This window comes from Scyliorhinus canicula, chromosome 12 (genome assembly GCF_902713615.1).
Source record: "Scyliorhinus canicula chromosome 12, sScyCan1.1, whole genome shotgun sequence".
Taxonomy (NCBI): domain Eukaryota; kingdom Metazoa; phylum Chordata; class Chondrichthyes; order Carcharhiniformes; family Scyliorhinidae; genus Scyliorhinus; species Scyliorhinus canicula.
Window position 1 is genome coordinate 123,038,802 of NC_052157.1, and position 26,694 is coordinate 123,065,495.

A 26,694-nucleotide genomic window follows, 5' to 3' on the forward strand; every position below is an offset into this window, starting at 1 on the left:
CCAGTTACAATGCTAGTCTCTGTCTTAGAGTGCAGACCTGCCTAAACTCTGCAACATATATCCACCCAGGTATGGAACAGGTCAGTGAGCAGACAAACTTTACACCACCCCCCCACCCCACCTCCCCCTCCCAACCCCCCCACCTCCCCGTCCCAACCCCCCCACCTCCCCACCTCCTGACCCTTCAAAGTCTATCTATAAGGCACAAGTCAGGTGTGTGATGGGTGAGTGCAGCTCTGCAACACTCAGGAGACCTGACATCATCCAGGGCAAAACAGCCCGCTTGATATGCACCCTACCCACCAACTTAAACATTCCCTCTACCAGCAGTGCACCGTGACAGAATCAGTGAAGCATATCCTCTCTAAATTCAGTTTGAGTCAAATGAGGAGTGGGACATAGGGGAGCCTATCACCCCTCCTCACGTGACTGTGACAATATCAATAGGAAAAATAAGTAAGTTAGGTGATTGGTCATGCTAAATTGCCCCTTAATGTCCAAAGGATTAGTTGGGGTTACTGGATCATGGGGATATGGTGGGAGACGTGAGCCTAGGTAGTGTGTGCTCTTTCAGAGGGTCGGTACAGGCTCAATGGGCCAAATGGTCTCCTTTCGCACTGGAATTCTATGATTCTATGATTCCTCAGTACTGATGTACTTCACTGATGAACACAACAACCATAAGAAGCACAAAATAGTCGTGATATCCTTGATAGTACAATTGATGATTTAATGAGAATACAGAACAAAGTACTATGCTTCATAAATTTGAACTAATGTGACTGAAAATAACTTTGTAGACTATAGTTGTTCAGCTTTCTTGCAAAATCATGGGATGCCCATGGGCGGGACCCTCTGCAGCGGCAGAGGTCGGCACGCCAGTGGCCAGTGACGGGATCTTCTGGTCTTGCCGTTGTCAACGAGGCTTCCCATTAAACACGCCCCTTGCCGCTGAGAAATTTAGGGCGAGGATGAGCCTTCAGCGGGACCGCCAGTGTGAATGGCCAGGAAATCCCACCTGTGACTTAATAATGACTTGCACCAAGTAGTCAGGTTTGAGTCAAATTAGCAAAAGTGGATATTATGCTCCTGATCAGTCAGGAGCAGACATTCAATCTTTCTGATATCCAGTTAAGCAGTATTATGATTTATTCATGAAAGTCTGTCTGACAGCATAGATATAGGTGAACAGTTGTTGGGAAATAACCTTGGGTGTGGTCAGCATACGTACGGGCCAGGTTCTTCCGGCTCCTTCCGTCTGGTGGTAATATTATGTTCCCGCTGAAGTAAATGGGTTAGGGTTAGGGCTCACCGCATCCGCTGGCTGGGGACACCCTGTGGCTGGGCCATTGAAAACTGGCCGCCTGGAAGTTGATCTTGTGCCTGTTGGTAAGGTTTGCAAAAAACAGAACCTAGAAGAGGAAAAGGAGAGGGATCATGGATAGATCAACATGTAACAATGTGGCAATGGGGAGATAAGTTAATGGGAACATGGTACATTGTGGAGCAAGAATGATTAGTCCTAGAGTAATTGAGAAATAATTATGCTGAATATAATCAGGATCTCATGTCCTTAATTAGAAGTAGTTCTAACACTCACAATGCATTTATTTATTGGACACAATCTCTGGGCAAAAACTAGTTCACTTGTCCAATGATTGGTCCATTTTACACTGGTGGTTATTTTAACAAGTAAAAAGTTGAGTACTGGCTTGTTATCTTGTTCTCAATCGGGGAGATATATTTTGGCAACATGAGAAATTCACATGAGTTAATCCAATCAATTTACAGTTTTTTGACAGCCAAGACTACCTGTTTATTCTTTCACTGGAGGTAAAGAGGAGGGTATTTGTTGTTCCCTTTTGCTGTGTACCAAAAGGATCAGTAGTTCGAGATGGATTTGGCAGAGACACACCACAATATGTGGCACTAACTTCCATGAAGTCTGCAATAGATTGAGATTGTTTCCAATTTATTTCTTGAGCACAGTAATTTTGTTAAGAGGAAGCTGTCAGCGTTTAACTATGATAAGCCAAGTATGCAGGTAATCTCCCTTTTTTGTTCTGGTGCTGATATTCAAGTAGATTGACTTTAAGACATGCAATATATAGTCCTTCAGCATAATATCCAGTTTCTCAGTAGAGTATACAGATAATGTCCCAGGCACCACCATCACCATTCCTGGGTATGTCCTGTCCCAACGGCAGGACAGTACCAAGTCGAGTAGAAGTACAGTGGTATACAGTTGAGAGGGAGTTGACCTGGAAGTCCTCAACACTGATAATGGGCCCATGAAGCTTCCGGCATCAGGTTAAACAAGGTGTGGCACTGTAGCACAGTGGTTGGCACTGTTGCTTCACAGCTCCAGTGTCCCACGTTCGATTCCCGGCTTGGGTCACTGTCTGTACGGAGTCTGCACATTCTCCCCATGTCTGCGTTGGTTTCCTCCGGTTACTCCGGTTTCCTCCCACAAATCCCGAAAGGCGTGCTGTTAGATAATTTGGACATTCTGAATTCTCCCTCCATGTACCTGAACAGGCGCTGGAATGTGACGACTCGGGGCTTTTCACAGTAACTACATTGCAGTGTTAATTTAAGCCTACTTCTGACAATAAAGATTATTATTATTATTATTAAAGAAACCTCCTGCTGATGACCAAATACTTCACCCCCTCAGCTGAGGAATCAGTGTTCCTCCATGATGAACATCACTTGGAAGAAGCACTGAGGGTGACAAAGGTGGGGAATGCAACCTGGGTGGGGGAGTTCAATGCCATCACCAAGAGTGGTTCACTAGCACCACTACAGACCAAGTTGGTGAGTGCTAAAGGCTACAGCTGCTCGACTAGGTTGCAGAAGGTGGTGAGGGAACTTAAAAGAGGGGAAAATGTATTAGAACTCATTCTCACCATCCTGCTTGCCACTGATGCATCTATCCGTGACATTACCGGTAGGAGTTGCCACTACACAGTCCTGTGGGGACAAAGTTCCATCTTCACAATGAAGATGGATTCTACCCTGTTATGTGGCACTACAGTACTATTGGCGCTACATGGGATAGATTTTGAACAGATTGAGCAACACAGGTTTGGGCATCTATGGGCCTCCAACAGCAACAGAATAGTACTCAACCACAATCTGTAACCTCATTGTCTGGAATATCACTTACTCTAGCATTACCACCCAAGCCAGAGGATCAACCCTGCAGGAGGGCATGCTGGGAGCAAACCAGGCATACCTAAAAATGAGATGACAACCAAATACACAGGAGTACTTCCGTGTGCTAAAAAGCTGAGCTAAGTATCACAACCAACTGATCAGATCTGTGCTCCGCATTCCTGCTACTCCCAGTTGTGAATGGTGCTGGATGATTGAACAAGCCACTGGAAGAGGAGGCTCCACAAATATGGTGGAACCCAGCACATAAATGCAAAAGACAAGGCTGTAGCATTTACATCACTCTTTAGCCAAGTGGATGATCCATCTCGGCCTCCTGCGAAGGACCCCAGCATCAAAACAGCCAGTTATCAACCAATTTGATGCAATCTAGGTGATATCAAGAAAGCATTAGATACTGGAAGGTTATGGGCTCTGACAATATTTCAGTCATAGTACTGAAGTCTTGTGCTCCAAAATGTTTTGCACCCCTAGTCAAGCTGTTCCAGTACAGCCACAACACTGACATCTACTCGGCAATGGGGAAAATTGTCCAGGTATATCCAGGTATATAAGCAGGACAAATCAAACCAGACCAATTAGCATTCCAGCACTCTACCCTTGATCACTAGTAAAGTTATGGACGGAGTCATCGACAGTGTTGTCAAGCAACACTTACTCAGCAATAACCTATTCACTAATGCTCAGTTTGGCTTACACCGGGGCCATTCAGCTCTTGACCTCATTACTGCCTTGATTCAAACATGTACGAAAGAGAGAAACCCAAGAGGTGACTGCACTTGACATCAAGGGAGCATTTGACCGAGTATGGCATCAAGGAGCCTGTGGTGTTCTTTGTGTTGCTTATTTAGGCTGGATTATGAAGTGTTTCGCAAAGACCACAGTGTAGCTTTTACTTAAACAAAGCTATGATTTTACTTACACTACTAAACTGGGTTTCAACACTTAGTCCTTTTAGAATACAGAATTGTTCAATAACATCTAACTGCACTCACCTAATCTCACTCACTGGTATAACTATAATCTAACCTTACACTAACTGCTCTGATGACCTTTCTCTAGCTGTCTCCTGCTTACTCCACCCCAACAGTCTAGCATCACTGCTTTTTATAGTAGTAACTGCAGCTCCCTCTAGTGACTATGCGTGGTACTACATTAATCCTTGTAATGCTGATAGTTATGATAATACCAGAGTCCTCGCAAAACTTGTGTCAATGGGGATCGGGGGAAACTTTTCTGTTGGTTGGAGTCACACCTAGCACAAAGGACGATTGTTGTGGTTGTTGGAAGTCAATTTCAGGACATCACTGTCGGATTTCATCAGGGTAATGTCCTAGGCCCAATCATCTTCAGCTGCCTCATCCATGACCTTCCCTCCATCATAAGGTCAGAAGTGGGGATGTTCCCTGATGACTGCACATTGTTCAGCACCATTTGCGACTCCTCAGAGATTGAAGCAGTCCACACCCAAATGCAGCAAGACACATTATATGTTTGTCACAGAAATGCCAGGCTATGACCAACTCCAATAAGAGAGAATTAAACCATTGCCCGTTAACATTCAATGGCATTACCATCACTGAACAACCCCCCCACCACCACCACCACCATTTTCAGCATCTTGGGGGTTACCATTGACCAGAAACTGAACTGGATTATCCATATAACCACTGTGGCTCCAAGAGCAGGTCAGAAGCTAGGAATCCTCCAGCGAGTAACTCACCTCTGGAAGCCCCAAAGACTGTCCACCATCTACAAGGCACAAGTCAAGAGTATGCCCGAATACTCTACACTTGCCTGGATGAGTGCAACTCAAACAACACTCAAAAGACTTGACATCAACGAGACACTTGACTGGCATCCCATCCACAAACATTCACTCATTCCACCATCAACACCCAGTAGCAGCAGTGTGCACCATCTACAAGATGCACTATAGAACTCACCAAGGCTCCTTAGGCAAAAGTTTTGGAATTCGCTCCCAAAAGCATCTGCCTCTTTATTTAATTTTCTTCTTTGAAGAAGCTCCTTCATTTCTTTATCTTTGACCAAGCTTTGGTCTTTTGTTTTATTCAAAGGGGATGTGCGTGTCGCTGGGTAGGCTAACATTTATTGCCCAACCCGAATTGCCATTGAGAAGGTGGTGATGAGCTGCCTTCTTGAACCACTGCAATCTATGTGTTTCAGGGGTGGAGTTCCAGGACTTTGACCCAGCGACAGTGAAGGAACAGTGATATATCTCCAAGTAAGCATGGTGAGGTGATTGGAGGGAAATTTCAAATGGCACTGCCTGCTCTTGCCCTTCTAGATGGTAGTGGTTGTGGGATTAGAACATGCTGCCTAAGGAGCCTTGGTGAGTTCCTGCAGTGCATCGTGTCGATGGTACACATTGCTGCTACTGTGCATCAGTGGTGGAGGGAGTGAATGTTTGTGGATAGGGTGCCAATCAAGTGGGCTGAATGGTGTCAAGCTTTTGAGTTTTGTTGGAACTGCACTCATTCAAGCAAGTGGGGAGTCCATTACACTCCTGAGTTGTGTCTTGTAGACTGTGGACATTTTCTGGGGCATCGGGAGGGGTGTTACTTGCCGCAGAATTGCTAGCCTCTGATCTGTTCTTTATATTCACGATGTGGAGATGCCGGCGCTGGACTGGGGTGAGCACAGTAAGAAGTCTTACAACACCAGGTCACCTGAGGAAGGAGCAGTGCTCCGAAAGCTAGTGTTTGAAACAAACCTGTTGGACTTTAACCTGGTGTTGTAAGACTTCTTACTTTATATTCACAGTATTTACACTGCTATCTGCCTTAACATCTCCTCATACTGGATGGCTGAGGGTTACATTTTGTGAGTTACCACTCCTGTGAAGTGCTGCTGTTAAAGGCACTATAAAAAGTCTCTATATAAATGTAAGCTTTTGTGGTTGAGTGTTAGATTGATCATGGATGGAATTGAATGCCTACTCCATGGCGAGTTGATGGTGGAGGTGGATTTAATTGAGGGGGCAGGTGCAGCTGAGTATCTTTTTAAATACCAGTGGAAATGGTCATTTTCCAACCTGCAGCATCCATGGATCTCTGGGCTGATTGAAGAACTGAATAAAGACAAATTGGCAATGGGGCCATAGCAGATCGTTAAAACTTTTCCTTCTGGTCTGGTGCACTAGTCCTAACTAATCAAACCCTCAATATCTAATTTTCTACTGGAATTATTTAAAAATATCTGCAGAATCCAGGATTTTCTGGTCCCAAAATTCCTGCCCAAGGTCAATGGATTATTAGCTGGTCCAAAAAACCTCAGCCAGAGTCTTTAATGTTAAGTGATTGAGCTGAATAATAGTGAGAGATGAGTACTTTTCCACCATGACATCTTGTGCCAGGGTCAACCAGTCCGAGAATGTCTATCAGTAATATTCAGAACTAGCTATCAGTATTTAATCTACTCAAGTGTAAGCCTAGGTTCACTGATAACACTAACACCATCAAATCAGAGGTCATTAGTTGGGTGCTCCATTCCAAGGCCCCATTTAACATTCCCCTGCCAACAGGCTGCCCTTGCCCCCATCACAGTTGGTCCACAAACATGGAAGACCGTGGCAAACATAATACTGCGCAACGTTCAGCAAAAAATAATTCACTAATTCCATGTGCTTGATCCTCCTGGGTGTGACAGATGTGGAGACTGAAGGCCCAGCAATTGCAATTGTAACAATCCACAGAAATAGTCAGACCTCGCATGCCAGATCAACCTCAGAAATGTATCCTATCACATCAGTTCGCAGTCTAACATTGACATTTACAGGATAAAAGCAAATTACTGCGGATGCTGGCCACAGAAACGAAGGGGAAAGAGTGGTAATGGCAGTCCCCAGAGGGGACAAAAGATGTGAAAGGTCAAACAGCAGGGAAACTAACATCAGAGGATGAACTATAGGTGTGTGTTGGGGGGGGGGGGGGGGGGAAGCAAAGAGGAGAAAGGTGCAGGAGAGGTGGTTAAGATTTTGGGGGGGGGGGTGAAATTAAATGTATATAAAGAAAGAAAGAAATGGTAAAAGACAGTTAAAATGAAATGAAAACAAATGGGTCGAGGTGGGGCTGATCATCTGAAGTTGTTGAATTCGATGTTTGGGTCAGAAAGCTGTAGCATGCCTAATGTTGTTCCTCCAGTTTGCGTTGCGCTTCACTGGAACATTGCAACAGGCCAAGAACAGACATGTGGGCATGGGAGCAGGGACTTTTATTAAAATTGCAAGCAACAGGAAAGTCATGGTCCTCAATGCGCACAGACCGAAGATGCTCAGCAAAGCGAACACCCAGTCTGCGTTTGGTCTCTCCGATATAGAGGAGACCACATTGGGAGCAGCGAATGCACACTACAGCATGGGGACTGCCATTAGCACTCTTTCCCTTTAGTTTCTGTGGCCATAAGCACCCATTTTCCCTGTTGGCGAACCTGGAGGCAATCAAGTTGTCCCCACAGTGGCCCTGGCGCACATGTCATGCGGCCTCCTGTGCCTGCCTGGACACCATGTCCTGTCCATCCTGGCCCTCCTCCACATCCTTCTCCACTATGTCATCCCTCTTCAGTGCGACGTTGTGGAGGATGCAGCAGGCCACCACGATGCGGGAGACCCTCATGGAGCTGTACTTGGGGGTCCAGGCACCTGCAGTACATCTGCACCATGCCAATGCACCACTCAATGTCACCCCTGGTCGCGTTGTTATAGCAGTTCTGCGTGTCGGTCTGAGACTTCCAGATGGGTGTCATCACCATGAGCGTAGCGGATAGCCCCTGATATCATCAGGCATCGACGGGTGTGATAGGCCAAATGCATCATCCCCGCTGCCTGGATAGCGGGCCGAGATGTGCACCATGTGCAGCCGGTGGTCACACACCAGCTGTACATTGCGGGAGTGGAATCGCTTCCAATTTATGAAGAGCACCCCCTCGTGCAGTAGTGCCCATAGCAGGACATGCGTCCCGCCGATCACACCCTGGTCCTGCCGGCGATAGCGGCCAATCCTGTTGCCCTGTCAACCTGGTGGGCTCAGTCCACATCAAAGGTAATGTATTGTGCGGCCCAGGCATACAGGCCATTTGTTACAGTGCGGGTGCACCCGTGCACAGAGTTCTCTGAAATGTCTGACAGGTCCCCCCTTGGCGCCTGGAAGAATCCGTGGCAAAACATTCATGGCGACCGTCCCATGTACTGCCACCAGGAGTGGGTGTCCTCCCCCATACCCATAGATGGCATAGATATCACACAGTCTTCCTGCTCAGCTGCAGTCAGCGGTGGCAAAACCGGTCCGGCAGGTCCTCGTATGACAGGCGCTGCTGGTACATACAAGGCCTGATGCGGCACTTTGTTCCCACTTCTGCCTCAGCCAGCAAGATCTCCATGATCACTAGCTGGTCCCTGCAACTCTAGGGCAGATTCCAGTTCATGCAGGGTCCACCCCGAGCAGCTCCTGGACATGCAGCCTCAGTCCATCTGCCAGGACTGCGGTGCCAGGCAGATAGCAAACACACCCGGCTGTACACCAAATTCATTTTCTGCAGGGGGTAAAGGGCAGACATGTTACCATGGTGAGTACTCCCGTGCCTAAGTGGGTCAAACAGGCTACATGGTGGCCTTGGCCTCTACTGAAGCCCTGGCCCCGTATGTCCCCCTCCTGATCCTAGCCCCAGCCCCGGCTGTTCCCCCTGACACTGCTCCTTCCGTGCCGTGCTCCTGGCCCCACCGGTATCTGTAACCGGGAGGGTCCACTTGCTCTGTCACCCATCCCAGCCAGAGTTATGCTCTGCGGCCCTTGTCTACGTCCTCCTGTGGTGTCTACCATGGATGGCAGGGGGCCACCTGGTTGAATGGCGGGCACCACATGACACATGACACCACATGACACGGTCAGGCACCATGCTTGGTGCCATGCGAGCAGGCAGGAACCACGGACCCAGTGGGGTGAGGAGGGTGGACACCTGTTGGGACCGTAGCTGTGCTGTGGTGTTGGTCCTCTGTGTGACACATGGGTCATGCGTACCTGTCCGGGGTCAGAGTGGATGAGAGCAGGGGTACATTGACAAGCATAGCTTGATGACGGTGGTGTTCCTATGGAGCAGGCTAGTTGATAGTGTCACTGGTGGGGTATCTGCCCTGGGTGGGGATAAATGTGCCAGCGAGCATGGTAAGGCACACGGTGCATGCGTCTACGGTTCGGACTGTGCTCTGCACTCCCTCCCCACTCCACCTGCAGTGGGGAAGTGCCTTGGATGAGTGTTTGAGTGGTGCCAATACCGATGAGCCATTGGCTACGCTGGGGCACGCATGTCCTGTTGATGGGTTGGCTGGGGTCTGGGAACTCCTGGGGTTTGGCCTTGGGGGTGGTGGGTGAACCCATACGACTACTGGGTCAAGCGCGTTAATGATATGCTAACAGCTGTTACTATCCTATTTGTATGCCCAGGCCGGCACGTGGCATGGAACGCATCAGCGTTGCCATCAAAGCACCAGAGCATGGTGTTCCGTTGGGCACCCATGTCCTCCGATCTCCGGCAGGCACCGGATTCTCTACCTGATTGCCCAGCATCGCTGGATTGAGAATCCGGTCATATGTACACCTGCCAGAGTTGAATTGCTTCTGATTTGCGCTCACACTGGGAGCGGTAATCCAGAGGCGATTCACCCACCCTTGCCATTTAAATTTATTCATGGTGGTGATTGCGAGGGACATTATTGTGAATCTTGCCATTGGGCCACCATTTTGAACGGACGAGCGGCTGGCCTTGCCTCCCCTCACAACGCAATTCCACCCCTCCACCACGAGATTTACGGTTCAAACCCCCTCAAACAATACGGCATGGTGGCATAGTGGTTAGCACTGCTGCTGCTTCACAGCTCCAGTGACCTGGATTTCAATTCCGGCCTCGGGTGACTGTGTGGTGTTTACATTTTCTCTCTGTGTCTGCGTGGGTTTCCTCCAGGTGCTCTGGTTCCCTCTCATTGTCCAAAGATGCGCAGGTTGTGTCATAATATCCACTCATGTATATCATGAGATGCAGACAGACAGTGATTGACACACAGGATAACAAATGAACACACACGGCACAGAACAACCAATCACCAGACAGTACACCACCACTATAAAGCCCACCGGGCATTAAGGCTCTCTCACTCTCTCACAGGACACGGCCAGGGAGATAGTCACAGTGCACAGGCCAATGAACACCATCACCATGTGGTAGAAAGCTAGTCCGGTCAAGCCAGTAGGAGGTTATCAGTTAGGTTGATAGAGTGTCAACCCGAGCAGATTATGTACAGCAATCAACAGGTTCAATAAAACAGTGTTGGACCATCTCCTGTGTCGGAAGTCTGTTTCTCGTTTTACTGCATCCAGTTGCAGTCGATGTTAGACCAGCACAGATAACACATCAGGTTGGGTGGATTGGCTATGCTAAATTGACCATTAGTGTCCAAAAGATTAGGTCGGGTTACTGGGTTACAGGGAATGAGTGGTGACGTGGACTTAGGTAGAGCGCTCTTTCCAAGTGCTGGTGCAGACTCGATGGGTTAAATGGTCTCCTACTGCAGTGTATCCAGCCCCCCCATCAGAGACCCCCATTACAGAGAGACCCACCAGAGATCTCCCCATAATAACGACTCCCACCAAAAGCCCAGCATTATAGAGATCCCCGGAGAAGCACCTATCAGAGAGAGCCCTACCACAACCCCCCCCCCCATCAAGGAGGTCCCCAGCAGAGACCCCCTCGTAAGAGAGACCCCCACCAGAAACCACACCTCCAGAACAGAGGACAGTCAGTTCAGGCTCTCTGTAAGAGAGAATCCCACCAGACTCGCCAACACTTTGGAAAAAAGAATAGAGACATGGACTATTTTCTAAACGGTAACAAAATTCATAATGCTAAAGTGCAAAGGGACTTGGGAGTCCTAGTCCAGGATTCTCTAAAGGTAAACTTGCAGGTTGAGTCCGTAATTAAGAAAGCAAATGTAATGTTGTCATTTATCTCAAGAGGCTTGGAATATAAAAGCAGGGATGTACTTCTGAGGCTTTATAAAGCACTAGTTAGGCCCCATTTAGAATACTGTGAGCAATTTTGGGCCCCACACCTCAGGAAGGACATACTGGCACTGGAGCGGGTCCAGCGGAGATTCACACGGATGATCCCAGGAATGGTAGGCCTAACATACGATGAACGTCTGAGGATCGTGGGATTATATTCACTGGAGTTTAGGAGGTTGAGGGGAGATCTAATAGAAACTTACAAGATAATGAATGGCTTGGATAGGATGGACGTAGGGAAGTTGTTTCCATTAGCAGGGGAGACTAGGACGTGGGGGCACAGCCTTAGAATAAAAGGGAGTCACTTTAGAACAGAGATGAGGAGAAATTTCTTCAGCCAGAGAGTGGTAGGTCTGTGGAATTCATTGCCACAGAGGGTGGTGGAGGCCGGGACGTTGAGTGTCTTTAAGACAGAAATTGATAAATTCTTGATTTCTCGAGGAATTAAGGGCTATGGGGAGAGAGCGGGTAAATGGAGTTGAAATCAACCATGATTGAATGGTGGAGTGGACTCGATGGCCGAATAGCCTTACTTCCGCTCCTATGTCTTATGGTCTTATTAAGGGCATTTAAATGGTCATTGGATAAACATATGGATGATAATGGAATAGTGTAGATGGACTTCAGATTTGTTTCACAGGTCGGCGTAACATCAAGGGCCGAAGGGCCTGTACTGCGCTGTAATGGTCTATATTCTATGTTCTTAGGCCTTCCATCAGTAATGCAATTCCATTTTCCATCCCCCAGACTTATCCCTGAGCCCTTTCCTTTGAACAAGTGCTACTGTCACTGTGCCACAAACCACACACCCCTCACTGTCCAGGCAAATTTGTCACTCTTTTGCCAACAACTGTCAGATATCTTTACACTCTGCCTGTTGACTGACAGAGCTGGCTCTCCCGATGGCATAATTTGTGCTTTCTTTCACCTGAAAATGCTTCTTTGGACTGTTTATAAAATGCAAAATGCGCTGTAAAATTGGAGTTAATAAACACCTCGGTTGGTATGCTGCTGCCTCAAGGTGAGATGCCTGTCCTGGTTCACGCCACTGGTTGAGCTCGAGATGACACCAATTCATCAGACTTTCTGCCAATTGCAGTGTGCTCCCATTTTACCCTCTTCAACAACATCCAAACTCACTTTGAATGGCCTGGTAAAATTCAGGCTCAGGTTTCACATGAGGCAACAATTAGTGAGAAGTAGATTGTCAGCACTGTTACTGTTTTCATGGAGGCAATATTTGGAGAGCACTCGTTTGAACAGGAAAAATATGTACAGAACATTGTGCCACCAAGGGATTGTATTGTGGAAAGAAATTGTGATCACATATACAAAGAATAATAATCAGGAAAAAAATGGTTGCAATTTATTTAATCATGGTAACGGTTTTCCCTGGGGAAGGGCACCATAAAGCAACAGTCAATAGCTTAATGGGTAAGCATGATGTTTGAGATCCAGTTTAATGCATTCATGTGCCATTGTGTTTTGTCCAGTGGGAAAGGACAATATGTGGCTGGAGGGCATTCGTGGGTCAACATCTTTACAACCAATGTTGATACATGAGTAATTGCAAGGGCAGCACGGTAGCATTGTGGATAGCACAATTGCTTCACAGCTCCAGGGTCCCAAGTTCAATTTCGACTTGGGTCACTGTCTGTGTGGAGTCTGCACATCCTCCCCGTGTGTGCGTGGGTTTCCTCCGGGTGCTCCGGTTTCCTCCCACAGTCCAAAGATGTGCAGGTTGGGTGGATTGGCCATGATAAATTGCCCTTAGTGCCCAAAACTCTATGATTAACCTAGGATAAAAGTTCGGCACAACATCGTGGGCCGAAGGGCCTGTTCTGTGCGGTATTTCTCTCTCTCTCTATGAGTGTATGCCTCTTCAAACATTTCTTATGTTATGGACGGGGAGGGAGGCAAACTGAAATAATTTATGATCTTACCATCTATCTGTAAGCACATCTGCTTTAATTTTTGATATAAGCTGTGACGTGTTTCCTTCTGTGTGGTCAATTTTAAAAGTGACTCACATCAAACTCTCCTTAGAGTTAAATCAGAAGTAAAGTTTATTCACACATTCAAACCCAGGGAATGGTTGTGATTTCATGCAGACATTCAAGCACACAATAAGAAGATAAAAAAGAGGAGTTTGTATGACTATGAATAACTTAAAATAAAAAAAACATATCAGTTCCTGTGATTGCCAGACTCCAGAAAGTCAGTGTCCAATAAATGTATCTTCATGGAAGAGCTACAGTTCAGCTAGCCGAAGCGGGATTTTGCAGAATTTCTTTAAAGTTGATGGTGGTGCAGTGATATGAGGTTATTATCAAGGGAATTGGCCTCTTAAGCAGGTGATGGCAAGTTTAGCCTTGATATAGATTGTTAGTCAGCCTGGAGTCCTGTTTTATTGTTTTAAAGCTGGAGTTTGAACAGCAGACTGAGTTTCGAGTTTAGAAATGTAACACAAAAACATTCTGAAGGTTAAAAGCTTTGGTCATGTGCTGTTGCCCATTAATGAGTCAGTTTCATACTACCCAGCAATTTCTATGCCTCTGGCCAAAATCCATTGTTCACCTGAGGGAACAAGTGGTGGCTTTTAGCATGTTTGCGGATATAACAAGTTTCAATGGGTTCCCCTTTGTTATTGGATCAGGCTGAGGAAACGTATCATCGGCTGCTCCCTGGGTTTCCTGATTGTAATGTGTCCTCACAATGAGAGGTGTGATATTCATAAGGATGAGGCTCAACTTTGTCCGGCAACTGTTGTTGGAAATTTCCAGAAACTGTCGCCAACATTTGAAGCATGTGACCTGTAGCAGTTGTCTTTTCGTTCAGCGTAGTCCATATTTTAAATAAACGAAAGAGTATGATGTGACTTAATAGTTTATCATCTCTTTTATGTCTTAGGGATATGAAGCTTATATTTTCTCTTCTTCCTTTGCCAAAGATTGAGGCTCTGCGAATTTGATGTTCTTGCTGTACAGTTAGACCTCACTGATGGAGCAGATGTAAATGACATTGGAGATTTTATCAGGGCTCCAGAACTTCCTCACCTCCATCCTAATTTTCCCAAGCATTTGAATCTTTGCTCCAGCATGATAATGGTACGTTGCACCAGGATTTCGGTGTGTGCAGGCATGAATATCTGCATTCTATATTTATTTAATTTCCCTTCCTGATCCCTCTGTCAATATCGTTAATGGTTCCATTTCCTCTGGTACTGTCCCCCTCCCCTTCTAATCTGCCAGCATCACCTAAAGTGGCTTTTTGGGTCATTCCTGTGATTTCACCTCAGAAGTCCCCTAAGAATCTCCCATCAAAAAACATAAGTTCCACATGCACTCTGACAGCACCCAACTCTACCTCACTACTTTCTCTCCTAACTCCTCCATTGTCTCTGCTCTGACACACTGCTTGTCTGACGTCCAGTCATAGATGAACAGAAACATCCTCCAGTTAAAGATTAGGCAAACCATAGACTTTCTTCAGTCCCCAGCACAAATTCTATTGCCAGGGTACAGACTCTATCATTCTCCCTGAAGCTGAAGCCAACTAACTGGAAATCTTGATATTCCATTAGATTCTGAGATGAGTTTCACATCTCGTTCTCTGTTCCATCACTAAGATCAACTAACTCCACCCTTGGAATTCTCCAGTTAGAGGGTTGTAGATGCCCATTGTTAAAAATATTGGGCTGGAAAGACTGATTGGCCTCCCAGGGAACAAAGGACATAGGAAGCGGAAGGGTCATGAAGTTGAGGGCAAAGACCAAAGATTATTGAATGATGGAGCAGACTAGAGGGACCGTAATGTCTACTCCTGCTCCAATTTCTTATCTTTACCTCTGAAATATTACTTGCCTCTTCCATCACAGTTCATTGGCACTCATCCAACTTTCAATGCAGTTGCTGGCCAAAACGTCGATTGGATGCTTTATTCCCTTGGCAATCACCCAAGTAGACTGCCTACTCCTTCAAACAATGACTTCCTCAGCGGACTTCTGGAAATCGAAGGCACTGTGTTTGCTCCAAGGGTATGGCACATGCACTGACATTATTTAATTCTTCTGGTCCAAGACTACCTGCATGGTAATGGCAGCATTTCCTATTTGCATAAGCGATGGGGTTGTTGTTCCATCAAATGTTCTCTGCATGTTTTGGAAACCTGCCACCTGGTATTAGTGCCATTTATTCTTATGTTGCTGCCTCCTTTCCATGGGGAAAGGGACGAAAATATTTTCTCTGGCAAACAAGGCCTGCAGTGTCAGTAGTTTGATACATAGGTCTAAAAGAGACTGACTGATCTGGCAAAAGTCCCTGATGGTGCTTTGGAAGTACAAGTATAATATTTCAGCCACCTTTACTGCCACAAGCTGAACAACCCTGTTGTGGAAACTATCCGGACAGCATGCTTGGCCAATTATTTTCTGGAATCTGTGTCAGTTCCCTTTGTGAATGGTTAATGCAGGATTTATCCAGGTCGGCATGATTAGTGATGTACACGTGGCTTCCAGATAAAGCGTGTGTAGCAGCAGAGACCTTTTATGCAATTTCACTTGGCTCCACAGAAATTCCTCTTCCTTCTCTAAAGCTTGGCCTTCCTGGTAAATGGTTATCCACGTTCATTACATATCCCAAGTGAAGCAGGGGATGGTGAGACACATTCCTAAACTACTATTGTCCTTGTATTGATGGTGCTCCCACAATGATATTAGGTAGGGAATTTCCCGATATTGACCTCATGATAACTAAAGAAAAGTGATAGATGTGTGACTTGAAGAACAATAATTGTATTCCAGTTATATTAGTGCTAGTAATGGTAGTACAGAACTTGAATGGTGTGTTGAAAAAAGAGACATGCTATCAATACTTTTCGTCTTGCACTCATCAGGTCACATGTGCAAGAATGTATGGAAACAACAATTTACACTGAATGCGAAGAGAGCGCTGATTGGTTGCCAAATGGACTCTGATTGGTGGAAGCCTTGCCATTGAGAATGCACCAGGGAACAGTTGACTGCCAAGTTTTTATTTAAATTCAAGCCATACACATCGACTCTGATTGGACAAGACATTGCTATGGGGAATTTACCAGGGAATAGTTGTCCCCCAAGCTGTTGTTTAGTTGAAAAAGGGGCAATGCATGCACAGGCGCCGTCTGGTTACAAAGAACAAGACCTCATATATTTAGCTTTGCTGTGTGCCAAACTGATCATCTTAAATTAATTATTCTTAGCACAATCAAGATTGTATAGCAAATGCTGCCCAATCATGGAATCATGTTTAATGTTGAAAACTATGGGTGCGATCTATTGGAAAGGTTTCTAAGTGACATTTGTGGCGGGAGTTTCTAATAGTTCCCCCCTGGCTCTGTCGGTGAGTTCCCCACCGCTATCTAAACACACTTCATCACTTTTTTGGGCCATGGGAAGGTTCTCCCCGCACAAGCCCACAGTTAGAATTATTTTCATCACCGGCTTCGAATCCCAGCCACTCGGGCTGGGGGCCTCCTTCATCCCGCGCCGGCCCCTTTAGCCCCACACCATTTGGTGCCAGGGCCTGCGCGGAGAAGGGAGCCACTGCACATGCACGCGTTGGCACCGGTGCCACTGCACATGCGCGGACCCCGCGGCGCCCAGTTGATGCCAGGATCAGGAGCTGGAGCAGCGAGGATTGCTCCAGTGCCATGCTGGCCCCCTGTAGGGACCAGAATTGCTGATCCTGAGGCGATGTTGACGCCGTCACATTTCTCGACGGCGTTTCCGACGGCGTCATCACTTAGCCTCAGGATCACAGAATCCCGCCCGAGAGATGTGAGGTGGGATTCTCTCAGCCTGGGGCCGAGCCGGAGAATCCCCACGACCGGCGCGAATCGCGCCACGCCTCCCCGACGTCGGCATGAGATTCTCTGCAGAGCGAGAGACTCGCGGGCAGGATTCTGTGATCCTGAGGCTAAGTGATGACGCCGTCGGAAACGGCGTCAGGAAACGCGTCAGCGTCAATATCGCCGTCAACATTAATTGCCGACATTGGCGCCAGCGTGGTTGGCACGGCACCGGTCGCGCACTGCTCTACGCGGCCAGCCTGCCGATTCACGGGCCAGGATGGGCAGAGCGGCCGTCGTGGAAACGCCGACTCCCGCCGGCACCGTCCACACCTGCTCTCAGCCGGCGGGAACTCAGCGTTGAAGGGTCGGGTGGCCAGCCTGTGGGAGGGGGGGGGGTGAGGGAAGGGGGGGTCCAACCCCGGGGGGGCCTCCGATGGGGCCTGACCCACCGATCGGCGGGCCGGCCTCTTTGTCTCCTGGCCTCCTTTCTTCTGCACCGGCGCCTGTACTCCTGTGCCATGTTGGGTCAGGAACAGCGTGGACAAGGGAGACACCGCGCATGGATGGAAATCGCACCGGTGGGAGTGCGCATGCGCAGGTTCGTGCCGGACCCACTGCGCATGCGCGCATCCCCCGTCGCCCATTCCACGGCCGGATCAGCACCCTGCTAGCCCCCTGTAGGGACCAGAATTGCTGATCCTGGGGCCGTGTTGACGCCGTCGACGGCTTTTCCGACGGCGTCAACATTTAGCCTCAGGACCAGAGAATCCTGCCCATGGGATATTTTCCACTTTGCCAGATAGATGCCAGTGTAGTTGCAGTACATTATTTTAGCAAAGCTAACAAATATACATATTTGCATGATTTAGGAATTCCAGATTATAAAGTGTGAAGACAAAAATAATCGTATGTCAATCTTCTGTCCTTGCTGTCTGGATGCACAAACTCATCACACCCTCTTGGAAAACAATCTACAGTACATCCACACACTTTGCAAGAGTAGAAATCAAATGCACCTCTCTTGAAAGGTAAATGGCATCTTTAAATAGCACTGGTGGTGGTGGTGTGGGGGGGGGGGGGGGGGGGGGGGGACCTGTACGGTTGAATGCATGGTCGACAGTGAATGATTAGCACAAATGTTCACTAGATCTGTGGGGACCAAGTTTCCTAACTTTGTGTCAAATCAACCTGAAAGGCAGATTGACATCACGATCTGGCATGTCAAAAGTTTCCAGCACCTACAGGGCATGCCTGCGCTGACCCCATCTGTGCAAACCGAACCAAAGGGTTGAGAGAAAGTCATGCGCCATGTTCTTACTTTGTGGCTCTCTTGGTGCCAGCACTAGCATATTATTCAATTTGATAGTGATACCTATCCTGGACATGATCTATTTAAAGCACAGGATCAATATCAGGGAACGATGCAATGTTAAGGGGAAAACACACAAAATAAGTAAAGTAATCCCCAAATGGGGAAGGCTTAGAACATGGGCTTAATCACGTCATGTCAATTTAGTGCATTCCGGAGAATATTTTGAAGTTGGATGAATTAATGGTCAGGAATTGCTAATTGCATCGGACTGTTTACTGAATTGCATCATTTTACGACCTCTGAAAACAAAAAAAAATCTTCATCGTGTATTCGTTAAACATTCCAATAAATGTAGCCCAGCACAAAGATTCCTGGCTCCTGCATTAGGGAAAGGATCCAAGCAGGAATACTTACATGTCGTGGGAGAATACACTGTACTTTGACATTGCTGGCTCTTATAGTGTTCACGTGTAATTGCTTTGGCTCATATGAGCTTTCCAGAAAGTTAATGAATTAGTGCTAATATCACAAGTTTTAGTGTGCAATCTACATCATCACAGTTGGATCTGATGGAGGACATGATAACCTGCTTGCATACAATATATTTTGCACAAACTGCCTACTGGATCAAGTACAAAGGTCCGCCCAAGTCACACACTGTACACTCAATGTAGCTAAAAGCTGTAGTTTTGGTCTGATAACTCTGCACAATGTCTCAGCAGAGTCAGGTCTAATCTGCCACATCTCTGATTGAGGGCATGATAACCAGTTGGCGGTCAATATGGCGGATCAGTAGAGCAATAACAGAGGTCTTTCCTCCCAAAAACTGTCTATAAATGAATCATAGTTTGATTGATTGATTAACATTGGATCAGGTCATTGGTCATTGCACAGTTTGCTATAATTGAGACACATCATCGTATTTGACCGTGATCGGTATGTCACAGTTGCCATCTTTGCATTGAAATAGAATGAAAGATGAATCTTTGAGTTTTCGGATCCAGTTGGTTAAAACTTTGCTTTCAGTAAATTGAAAAGGTTAGAAATGGACATGATAAAAGTCTTCAAGATTATAAAGAGCAAATAGTGATAAACTATTCCCACTGGCCAGTGAGATATTAATAAGGGCACATATTTAAACTAATCACAAAGTGTTGCAATGAATGGTTCAACAAAAATCTTGACACAGTTAGTTACCAGAAAGGAATTCTCGGCCTCAAATCTTTGCTGAAGTCACATTCAACAATGATTTAAAACTGAAATTAGGTAGTTATGGAAAGAAAGAAATCCTAAACTGTTTTAGGAGCAAACAGTGAAATAGGATTAGACTAGGTGACTGATGTGGAGTGAAACACCCGCCAGAGGAGATGTCCATCCTAGCCTTTTTCTATGTTGTAGCTTCCTCTGTTCCTGCATTCATATTATTTTCCAACCCTATTTCCCTAGGGCCCTAGTGGTTTCAATGGTTAAAAATGAATAATTCCTCAAAAATTGATTTACTGCAATTTGCGTTGCTTATATAAGGGGAATCTATTTGTAAAGCACTGGAAGTAATTTTGAGAGAGACAAGAACATTGGGAATGTTCAGACGGATTGGAAACTGGCACAGTGGTTCACACATTGAAGAAAAGCCTCGGAGCGAAAGCCTGGTAGCCTGACTTCAATAATCAGACGTATAAGATGGGGAAGCTATCAATGGAGGCTGCCACGGGGATCCAGGCTGGGAGTTCACAGCATGCATAAATCATCTGAGTTCCCAACTCCGCTGCACATTAGGTAAATTTAGAACTAAGTACAAAGTCGGGAAACATTTTGAACTAAAAGGTTTAGAAAATAAACCTTAACGGAGTTTGAATCTAAGTTGGTCAGCAAGGGTTAGTTGGAATGGCCACGCTAAATTGCCCCTTAGTGGCTAAAATGTTAGATGGGGCTGAGGGGTTAGGTTGGGGACATGGGAATTGGTGGGTGCTCTTTTGGAGGGTCGGTGCAGACCTGATGGGCTAAATGGCTTCCTCCTGCATTAGGGATTTTATGAAATGAAGATGAATCTGGATATATGCAAGCTGTTGCTAATTGGAAGTAGAAATAGGAGGAGCGTATACCAAAGGACAGAAAACAACTAAATGAGGGAAAAGTGGAGAGAAGCCTGATGATTTGCTCACTGCGTGTAAAACAAAAATACATAAAGTAAATAGGATGCTATTTTATACTGCTTATCAAGCTCTTTTCATAGCAGATAATCACCATAGTGATGAATGTTTACATATAGCCAGCACTGGGTTGGCTAAAACATTATTCCAACTCTAAGCCTCCCTTCGAGATCATTAAGGTTCCACTCATATCCTCCAGATCTCCAGTCACAATCCAACTTATTAATTACTACATTTATCTTTTCTACTTCTCACATTAGAAAGCCGATCCTGGTCATAGGAATGCAGAAGTGTTACTCCAGGTGCTCAGGTGTAGAATCAGAAGAGCAACCAAAACTTGGGGCAGAACCCTCTACACTGATGCAAACTCAGAAATCTCCAAACTAATATTTTTGGGGGCTGGGATGTGACTTTGCGCCCCATTTTATAAACTATTGCAAAGAACTCAATGCTTCTAACTTTTTCACTAATAATTGTCTCAGCCTGATCTGTGTAAAACCATTTTGATTTTATCCTGCTATATCGACTGCTTTTGTTGGGTGCCATAATGGATAACTACTGTTGTGGTTGAGTGATGCCTTAGCTAAGTGCTTTTACACTGAGTGCTACCTTGGTTGAGTGTTACCTTGTCAAGTGTTGCTTTTTTTATAATATTAACATGGAATGCTCAGAGTATAGCTGAATGAAGTGATGAAATGCATGGATTTTTGACTTGATTTATTTGAGTATCATTTCAGAGCTTTTCATAACTTAAACTTTTATGTGGACCATTCACCTCACTGGATGAATAAAGATTGAGTTCAGACACAGCAAATTACACAAAATCTATTTGAAGAGTTTCTAAGCTTAATTCTTATGTAATGTTTGATTGCCATGATATGCAGCAGTAAAGATTGACTCTTATAACTGAATAATTAAATAATACAATTGTGTTTAACAGAAGAGATTCAACATCAATATGAATGGATAGAATTTTGGGAATTCAATGCGTTAAAAGGTATTTAGAATGGATAGCAAGACCCAATCTCGTCAGTACCAACCCTACATAATGCGTTAATATCAATGATTTCTTTGTCTGAATCTAATGTTCCAAGTATGTCCGCCACAGATTGTTCGGTATGACCCACAACAAACACAGAGGTTTCAAAGCAACTGTCACAGTCAATTCAGCACATGTATGGTTTGACTCTAAAACCTGACCAGGATTGAGAGACGCATCACCGTCTGACCAAAGGAAGAAATAACGGGTCTATCGTGACCTCACAATATCACAAATTAAGCATTTTTGAATTATGTTGGAAAACACAGTCGCCTATTTTAGGATCAGAATTTCACAACAAATAATGTGATAAATGAGCATGCATTCTTGCGGGGCGGGGTGAGGGGGTGATAAGATGTTGATCGAAGGATAAATATTAGATTGGATTCTGAAACAAGTTATCAGATCTCCGTTATAAAGGGGTCTTTGCATCCACCTGAACAAGCAGATAAAACCAAGGGTTAATACCTCATCTGTATGTCAGCACTTCTGGCAGTGTCAATCTAGATCATATGCTCAAAACCATGGAGTAAAGTTTGCAAGCATGACCTTCTGACTACTTGGTAAGAGTGCTATCAATGATCAATGCTATATAGTAACATTTCTCTCTGCTGGGAATTACAGGCCTTTCTTGGACATATACTCACAGAAGATGGCCTACATTCCGAACTTTAATATCTTTAATGAACACTTCATTATCCTTCAAAATATAACTAGAAGAGAAAAAAGGTTTCCACAGTGTGTTTTAAATATCTCACTGAACAGAATTTAATGAGCATCACCACATTGTGTTATCAAAACAACGTGGAATAATCTATCTTCACTTATGGCACAATGACCTTAAGACTGATCTCACTATTTGATTTATCTTGTTGATTACAGCTTCATGTTGTCTGGGAACATTGCGTAAATAATCCCTTCCAAAATATTTTTCCCTTTTCTAATTTTGCTAATGGAGACCTCTATACATAATAATCCTAATGAGAATAAACTCTTAACCTCTCCGTGGAATTCCTATATCACATATTACTTTCAGTATTGCTGCCTTTTCTTTCTGTTCTATGTGGTATAATGATATCATGATACCACGTAATGATATCAAGATAACCCTGAGACACTTGAGTGTGTGCGAAACCACAGTGATCCTTCTACAGCCAAATGGTTAGTGCAGAGATGGAGCCAGAGTGTTATTCAGTAAGAGCAACACCTTCAGGATTCATAACTTAATGCAGTCATTGCTACTTGACCTAACGAACAGAATAGCAACCTAGATTCAGAAATATGGTCAAGTGCAGCTGAGCTTTTATAAGAATTACTTCCATTTGTAAAGTAGATAAATGTCAGCCTAGTCACCGAATGTTTTTCATATTTACACTGAAACGCATTCTGAATTGTTTGCAACCTTTCAAGGTTTCAATAAATTACTTTGTTGGGTCTTATTTTGTTGGTGAAGGAAGTTTGGTGTTCACTTGTTCAAACAGGCTGCCAGCTTCAAAATAACGATTCTACCTTATCCCCAAGCAATGATTTGAATTCCTATAAAACTGCAACGTGGGGAAGGAGACCAAAATAAGCAAGATCATTCCAGGAGAGGACAAGAATTCAAGGTTAAACTCAGATCCACCAACTTTCCACCCATGCGAACACTGGACAGGTAAATCTTTTAACTGCTACTTCACATTCACCATTGTTTGTGCAGCCATACCTGGGGCATATCCAGGATACCCTGGAATTTCTGCCCAAATCCCAGGGGAACCTACCCCTGCTGAGAGGAGGCAAAGTCTCAAACTGAGCCTTTGAATGACCACAAGAAAAAAAATTGATAACTGATGATTTGATTACCTTCCCATGACCCACTCTTTGCTCCTCAAACTAAATTGAGGATTAAGGTCTCAGTGCTGCTCCAAGACCCCACTAGGTGCTTCCAGTGTACTTCTGCAGGAACAGGCCTCTGATTTCAACAACGTAAACAAGCCTGTCCTGCTGATTTAGGTCAGGAATAAGTCGGATTCTGAATGGAAATAGGATCAACTGTGAATACCTGAGGAAGGGGAACATAGACAAACAGAGTACATAGATAGAGAGAGAGAGAGAGAGAGAGATAGATAGATAGATAGATAGATAGATAGATAGATAGATAGATAGATAGATAGATAGATAGACAGACAGACAGATAGATAGCTAGATAGATAGATAGATAGACGAAAGATAGATCATGGCAGTAACTGCTGATTGCTGATCTTATAGTATGACCAGTGTGGGGGCTGGAGTAAGGTTAGAGTGTTTACCTCAAAATTGGACCTATGTTTTTGAAGGCACGATTGAAGTTATCCCTGTGAGTAGCTACGTAACTGTAGCTGTATCAGCTCAATTAGCAACCACTAATTTGCTTTTAAATTTATGACTCTGGGAAGTTAATGACTGCCATTCTTTTTTTTAAAGCTTTTTTATATCTGCCATAAAGCATTGTGTATGGTGTGTGAGGCCTCACATGGGTAGGCTTGTGTGTCAGATGAATTGTGTGACATCTTGTATGTGACATTTGATATATACGTCTCGGAGTATGACATTGGTGCTTTGTAGCGAGAGGCAAAATGTGAGATGTGCCATTGACAGTCAGGCATAAAGATGGACATACGGAAACTCAAATGACCAAAATAAGTAATGCATGATGAATATTTGGCAAATATCTTTAATAGTGGAATGTGTAATGAGACTAACTCTCAGGTTGTATAATGTTCGATTTCAGATAATAAAGTGAATTGGAATACAGAATTGGGTTTTGAAAGAGGTTCTAGAATTACAGGACCAGCGCATTAATGGCTATTGCAGATTTAATAGATTGTGAGGCACCCCGGCACTCAAAACTGGACATGCTACTAGTTTGATAGCTGAGAGACCAGTTTTCAGTCCATGCTATGTCATATTAGAAGAATGTCCAGCCAAACAGATCAGTGGATTTAATTACCTATCCAGCCAGTTGGGTGAGTTCAAAGTTTAGCCGATGATTAGTAGTCATCTGAATTACCCTTCCTCTACTGATGCAGGCAGATATACAAATCAGCATTGCACGCATTCTAAAACAGAAATTACTTTAGAGTGAGCTCCTTTGTATCGTCTCACTTGATACACTTTGGTGGCAATACAAAATGTTGGCATTTTGACACCAATATCCTGGAAAGAAAGGCTTTGGTCTTCACAAATATTTGCAAAATATTTTCATTTCTTCCAACTAGTTTGGAGAGCAAAATTTGAATCAGACCTCAAACATTCACTTGCACCTTCCTCCATCAGAATAAGAAAGATCCCTTTAAAGCTGGCAACACTGAGTGATTCATTCCACTCAGAGCCTGGCATTGTACAAACCCATATAACTCACTGTGTGAAGTGACAAGCCAGAAAAGGGACCAAATTATGCAAATTGTGGGAGGGGCTAAGTTATTTAAAAGGCTGAGATCCTGAAACATTTTCAGAGAGATTCTGAAAGCCTGAGGTGAGTGACAGTCTGCCTCCCGTTCTGGGGGCTGTGTAGGTCACCCGCTGACAACCTGCAGGCCCCTGTTATATTGACAATAGAATTAGGATTATAGCTGAGATAATTACATTTAAATAAGAATTCTGAAAAGGTAGATGTAATGTCAGGATTAGGTTTGATAGGAATCTGAAAACAATTTTCACTTTTAATCTTGAGACTAGTTGAATATTTTCGAATAAGGATCATTTTGATATAAAATTTCTGGTCTCGAGGAATGTTTAGAATTTGGACCTGTTAGTTAGTCTCCTGCCATCATTTACTTACTTCTACTCTGAAAGTATGCGTGAGTTTTTGTTATTTCTGAACCACTCTCGGAACTATCAGCCCTGATACATGTACTGAATGCGTTCCTTTCAGAATGGTGCCCGTGTGGTCGCTGTGCCTCGCTGGGCTCTTCCTCGCTCAGACCTATGGAACTCCTACAGGTAAGAGAAGCAAAGTTAAATGAAAAAGGTGAGCACGGCTCTTTAGAGTAATGTCACAGATTAGAATTGGTCTTGATACTAGCAACTGAAGGGAATTTAATACAAATGTCATTCAATTTAAATATTCCCCATCAATGTAAAACATCATAGTGCTGGTCATCAGTGTAAACCAATTAAAAAAACTTAATTTTCCTTTTGGGAGTTGGGAGGGAAATAAAATGTGGGCTCAAAATTGCTTGGACTACACGATGTGATAGATTGAGTATTATATTGACCACCTTGATTATTAACTTTGTCACCGCTCCATTTGCACAAGGTGAAGAAAGATAAAATCATCCCATGTGCTTTATAAAATAGTATATTGGTTTCTGAAACTAACGTACCAATGATATGTGAAGCATTAAAACAACATGTGATCTTTTCTCTTTGCAGACCCTAAATCAAACAATGCCCAGTCAGTAAACGTACCCTGCTACATTTATCTCATAAAACTATTGCCAACTTAGATGACGCCTTTAAACCATCTGGGTGTACCGTTATTATTCCATATCCAGCTCACTGTTACATTGATATACCCCATTTACTGAGTTCACTAATATTAAGTCTGGTTGGTAGAATCCTTCCCTTTTGATCGGAATTTGCGCCTGCAGAACATCCCATTTTTTTTCTTTTTGTTGATGTTGACTTAATTTTAGATGGTTGTATTTGCTTGGGAAGTATCAAAAATGGATGATTTGTAGAGTCACAATTTCTCCCATTGCACCATTTCTTTTGTGGATGTCTGATCTTCAGGGTACCTTTAGCAGGAATGTTGAGCCCAGAGCCCATTGGGGCAAGAAGGGTAACATTTATTTTCTGCGGTTTTATTTAAATATAATATTAACTGCTGTCATATAACATTTGATTGTTTTCAGTGTCACGTTAACTTGATGAATAATCTAATTGCTCATTGGATAAATAACGCACAAAATAACATTTTGCACATGCAAAATAATGTTCCAATCAAAAGTGTGCTGTCCCCACCATCCACTATTGTGGCAAACACTATTCCAACATAATTATTTGGCCAGTTGATTATTTGATCAATAGCCTTGGATTTCATTGCAATATGTCCCTGTAAATTCTCAGTCACACAGTCTTGCAGCGCAGAAGAAA

General features: G+C 44.5%; 1 protein-coding gene across 2 annotated transcripts in view; it reads left to right on the top strand.

The window, feature by feature from the left end:
* The first annotated feature begins 1,307 nt into the window (after nt 1-1,307).
* Nucleotides 1,308-26,694, top strand: part of LOC119974775 (collagen alpha-1(X) chain-like) — a 39,004-nt gene continuing 13,617 nt past the window's right edge. Inside the window, exons 1-3 of one of the 2 annotated variants that reach the window (XM_038813995.1) lie at nt 1,308-1,389; nt 23,101-23,233; nt 25,472-25,539. In XM_038813995.1, the coding sequence (XP_038669923.1) occupies nt 23,217-23,233; nt 25,472-25,539 (85 nt within the window). In that variant the 5' untranslated portion in view covers nt 1,308-1,389; nt 23,101-23,216. Of the gene's footprint in view, nt 1,390-18,023; nt 18,107-23,100; nt 23,234-25,471; nt 25,540-26,694 lie in introns of those variants that run through there. The other variant, XM_038813997.1, reaches the window with a different exon arrangement.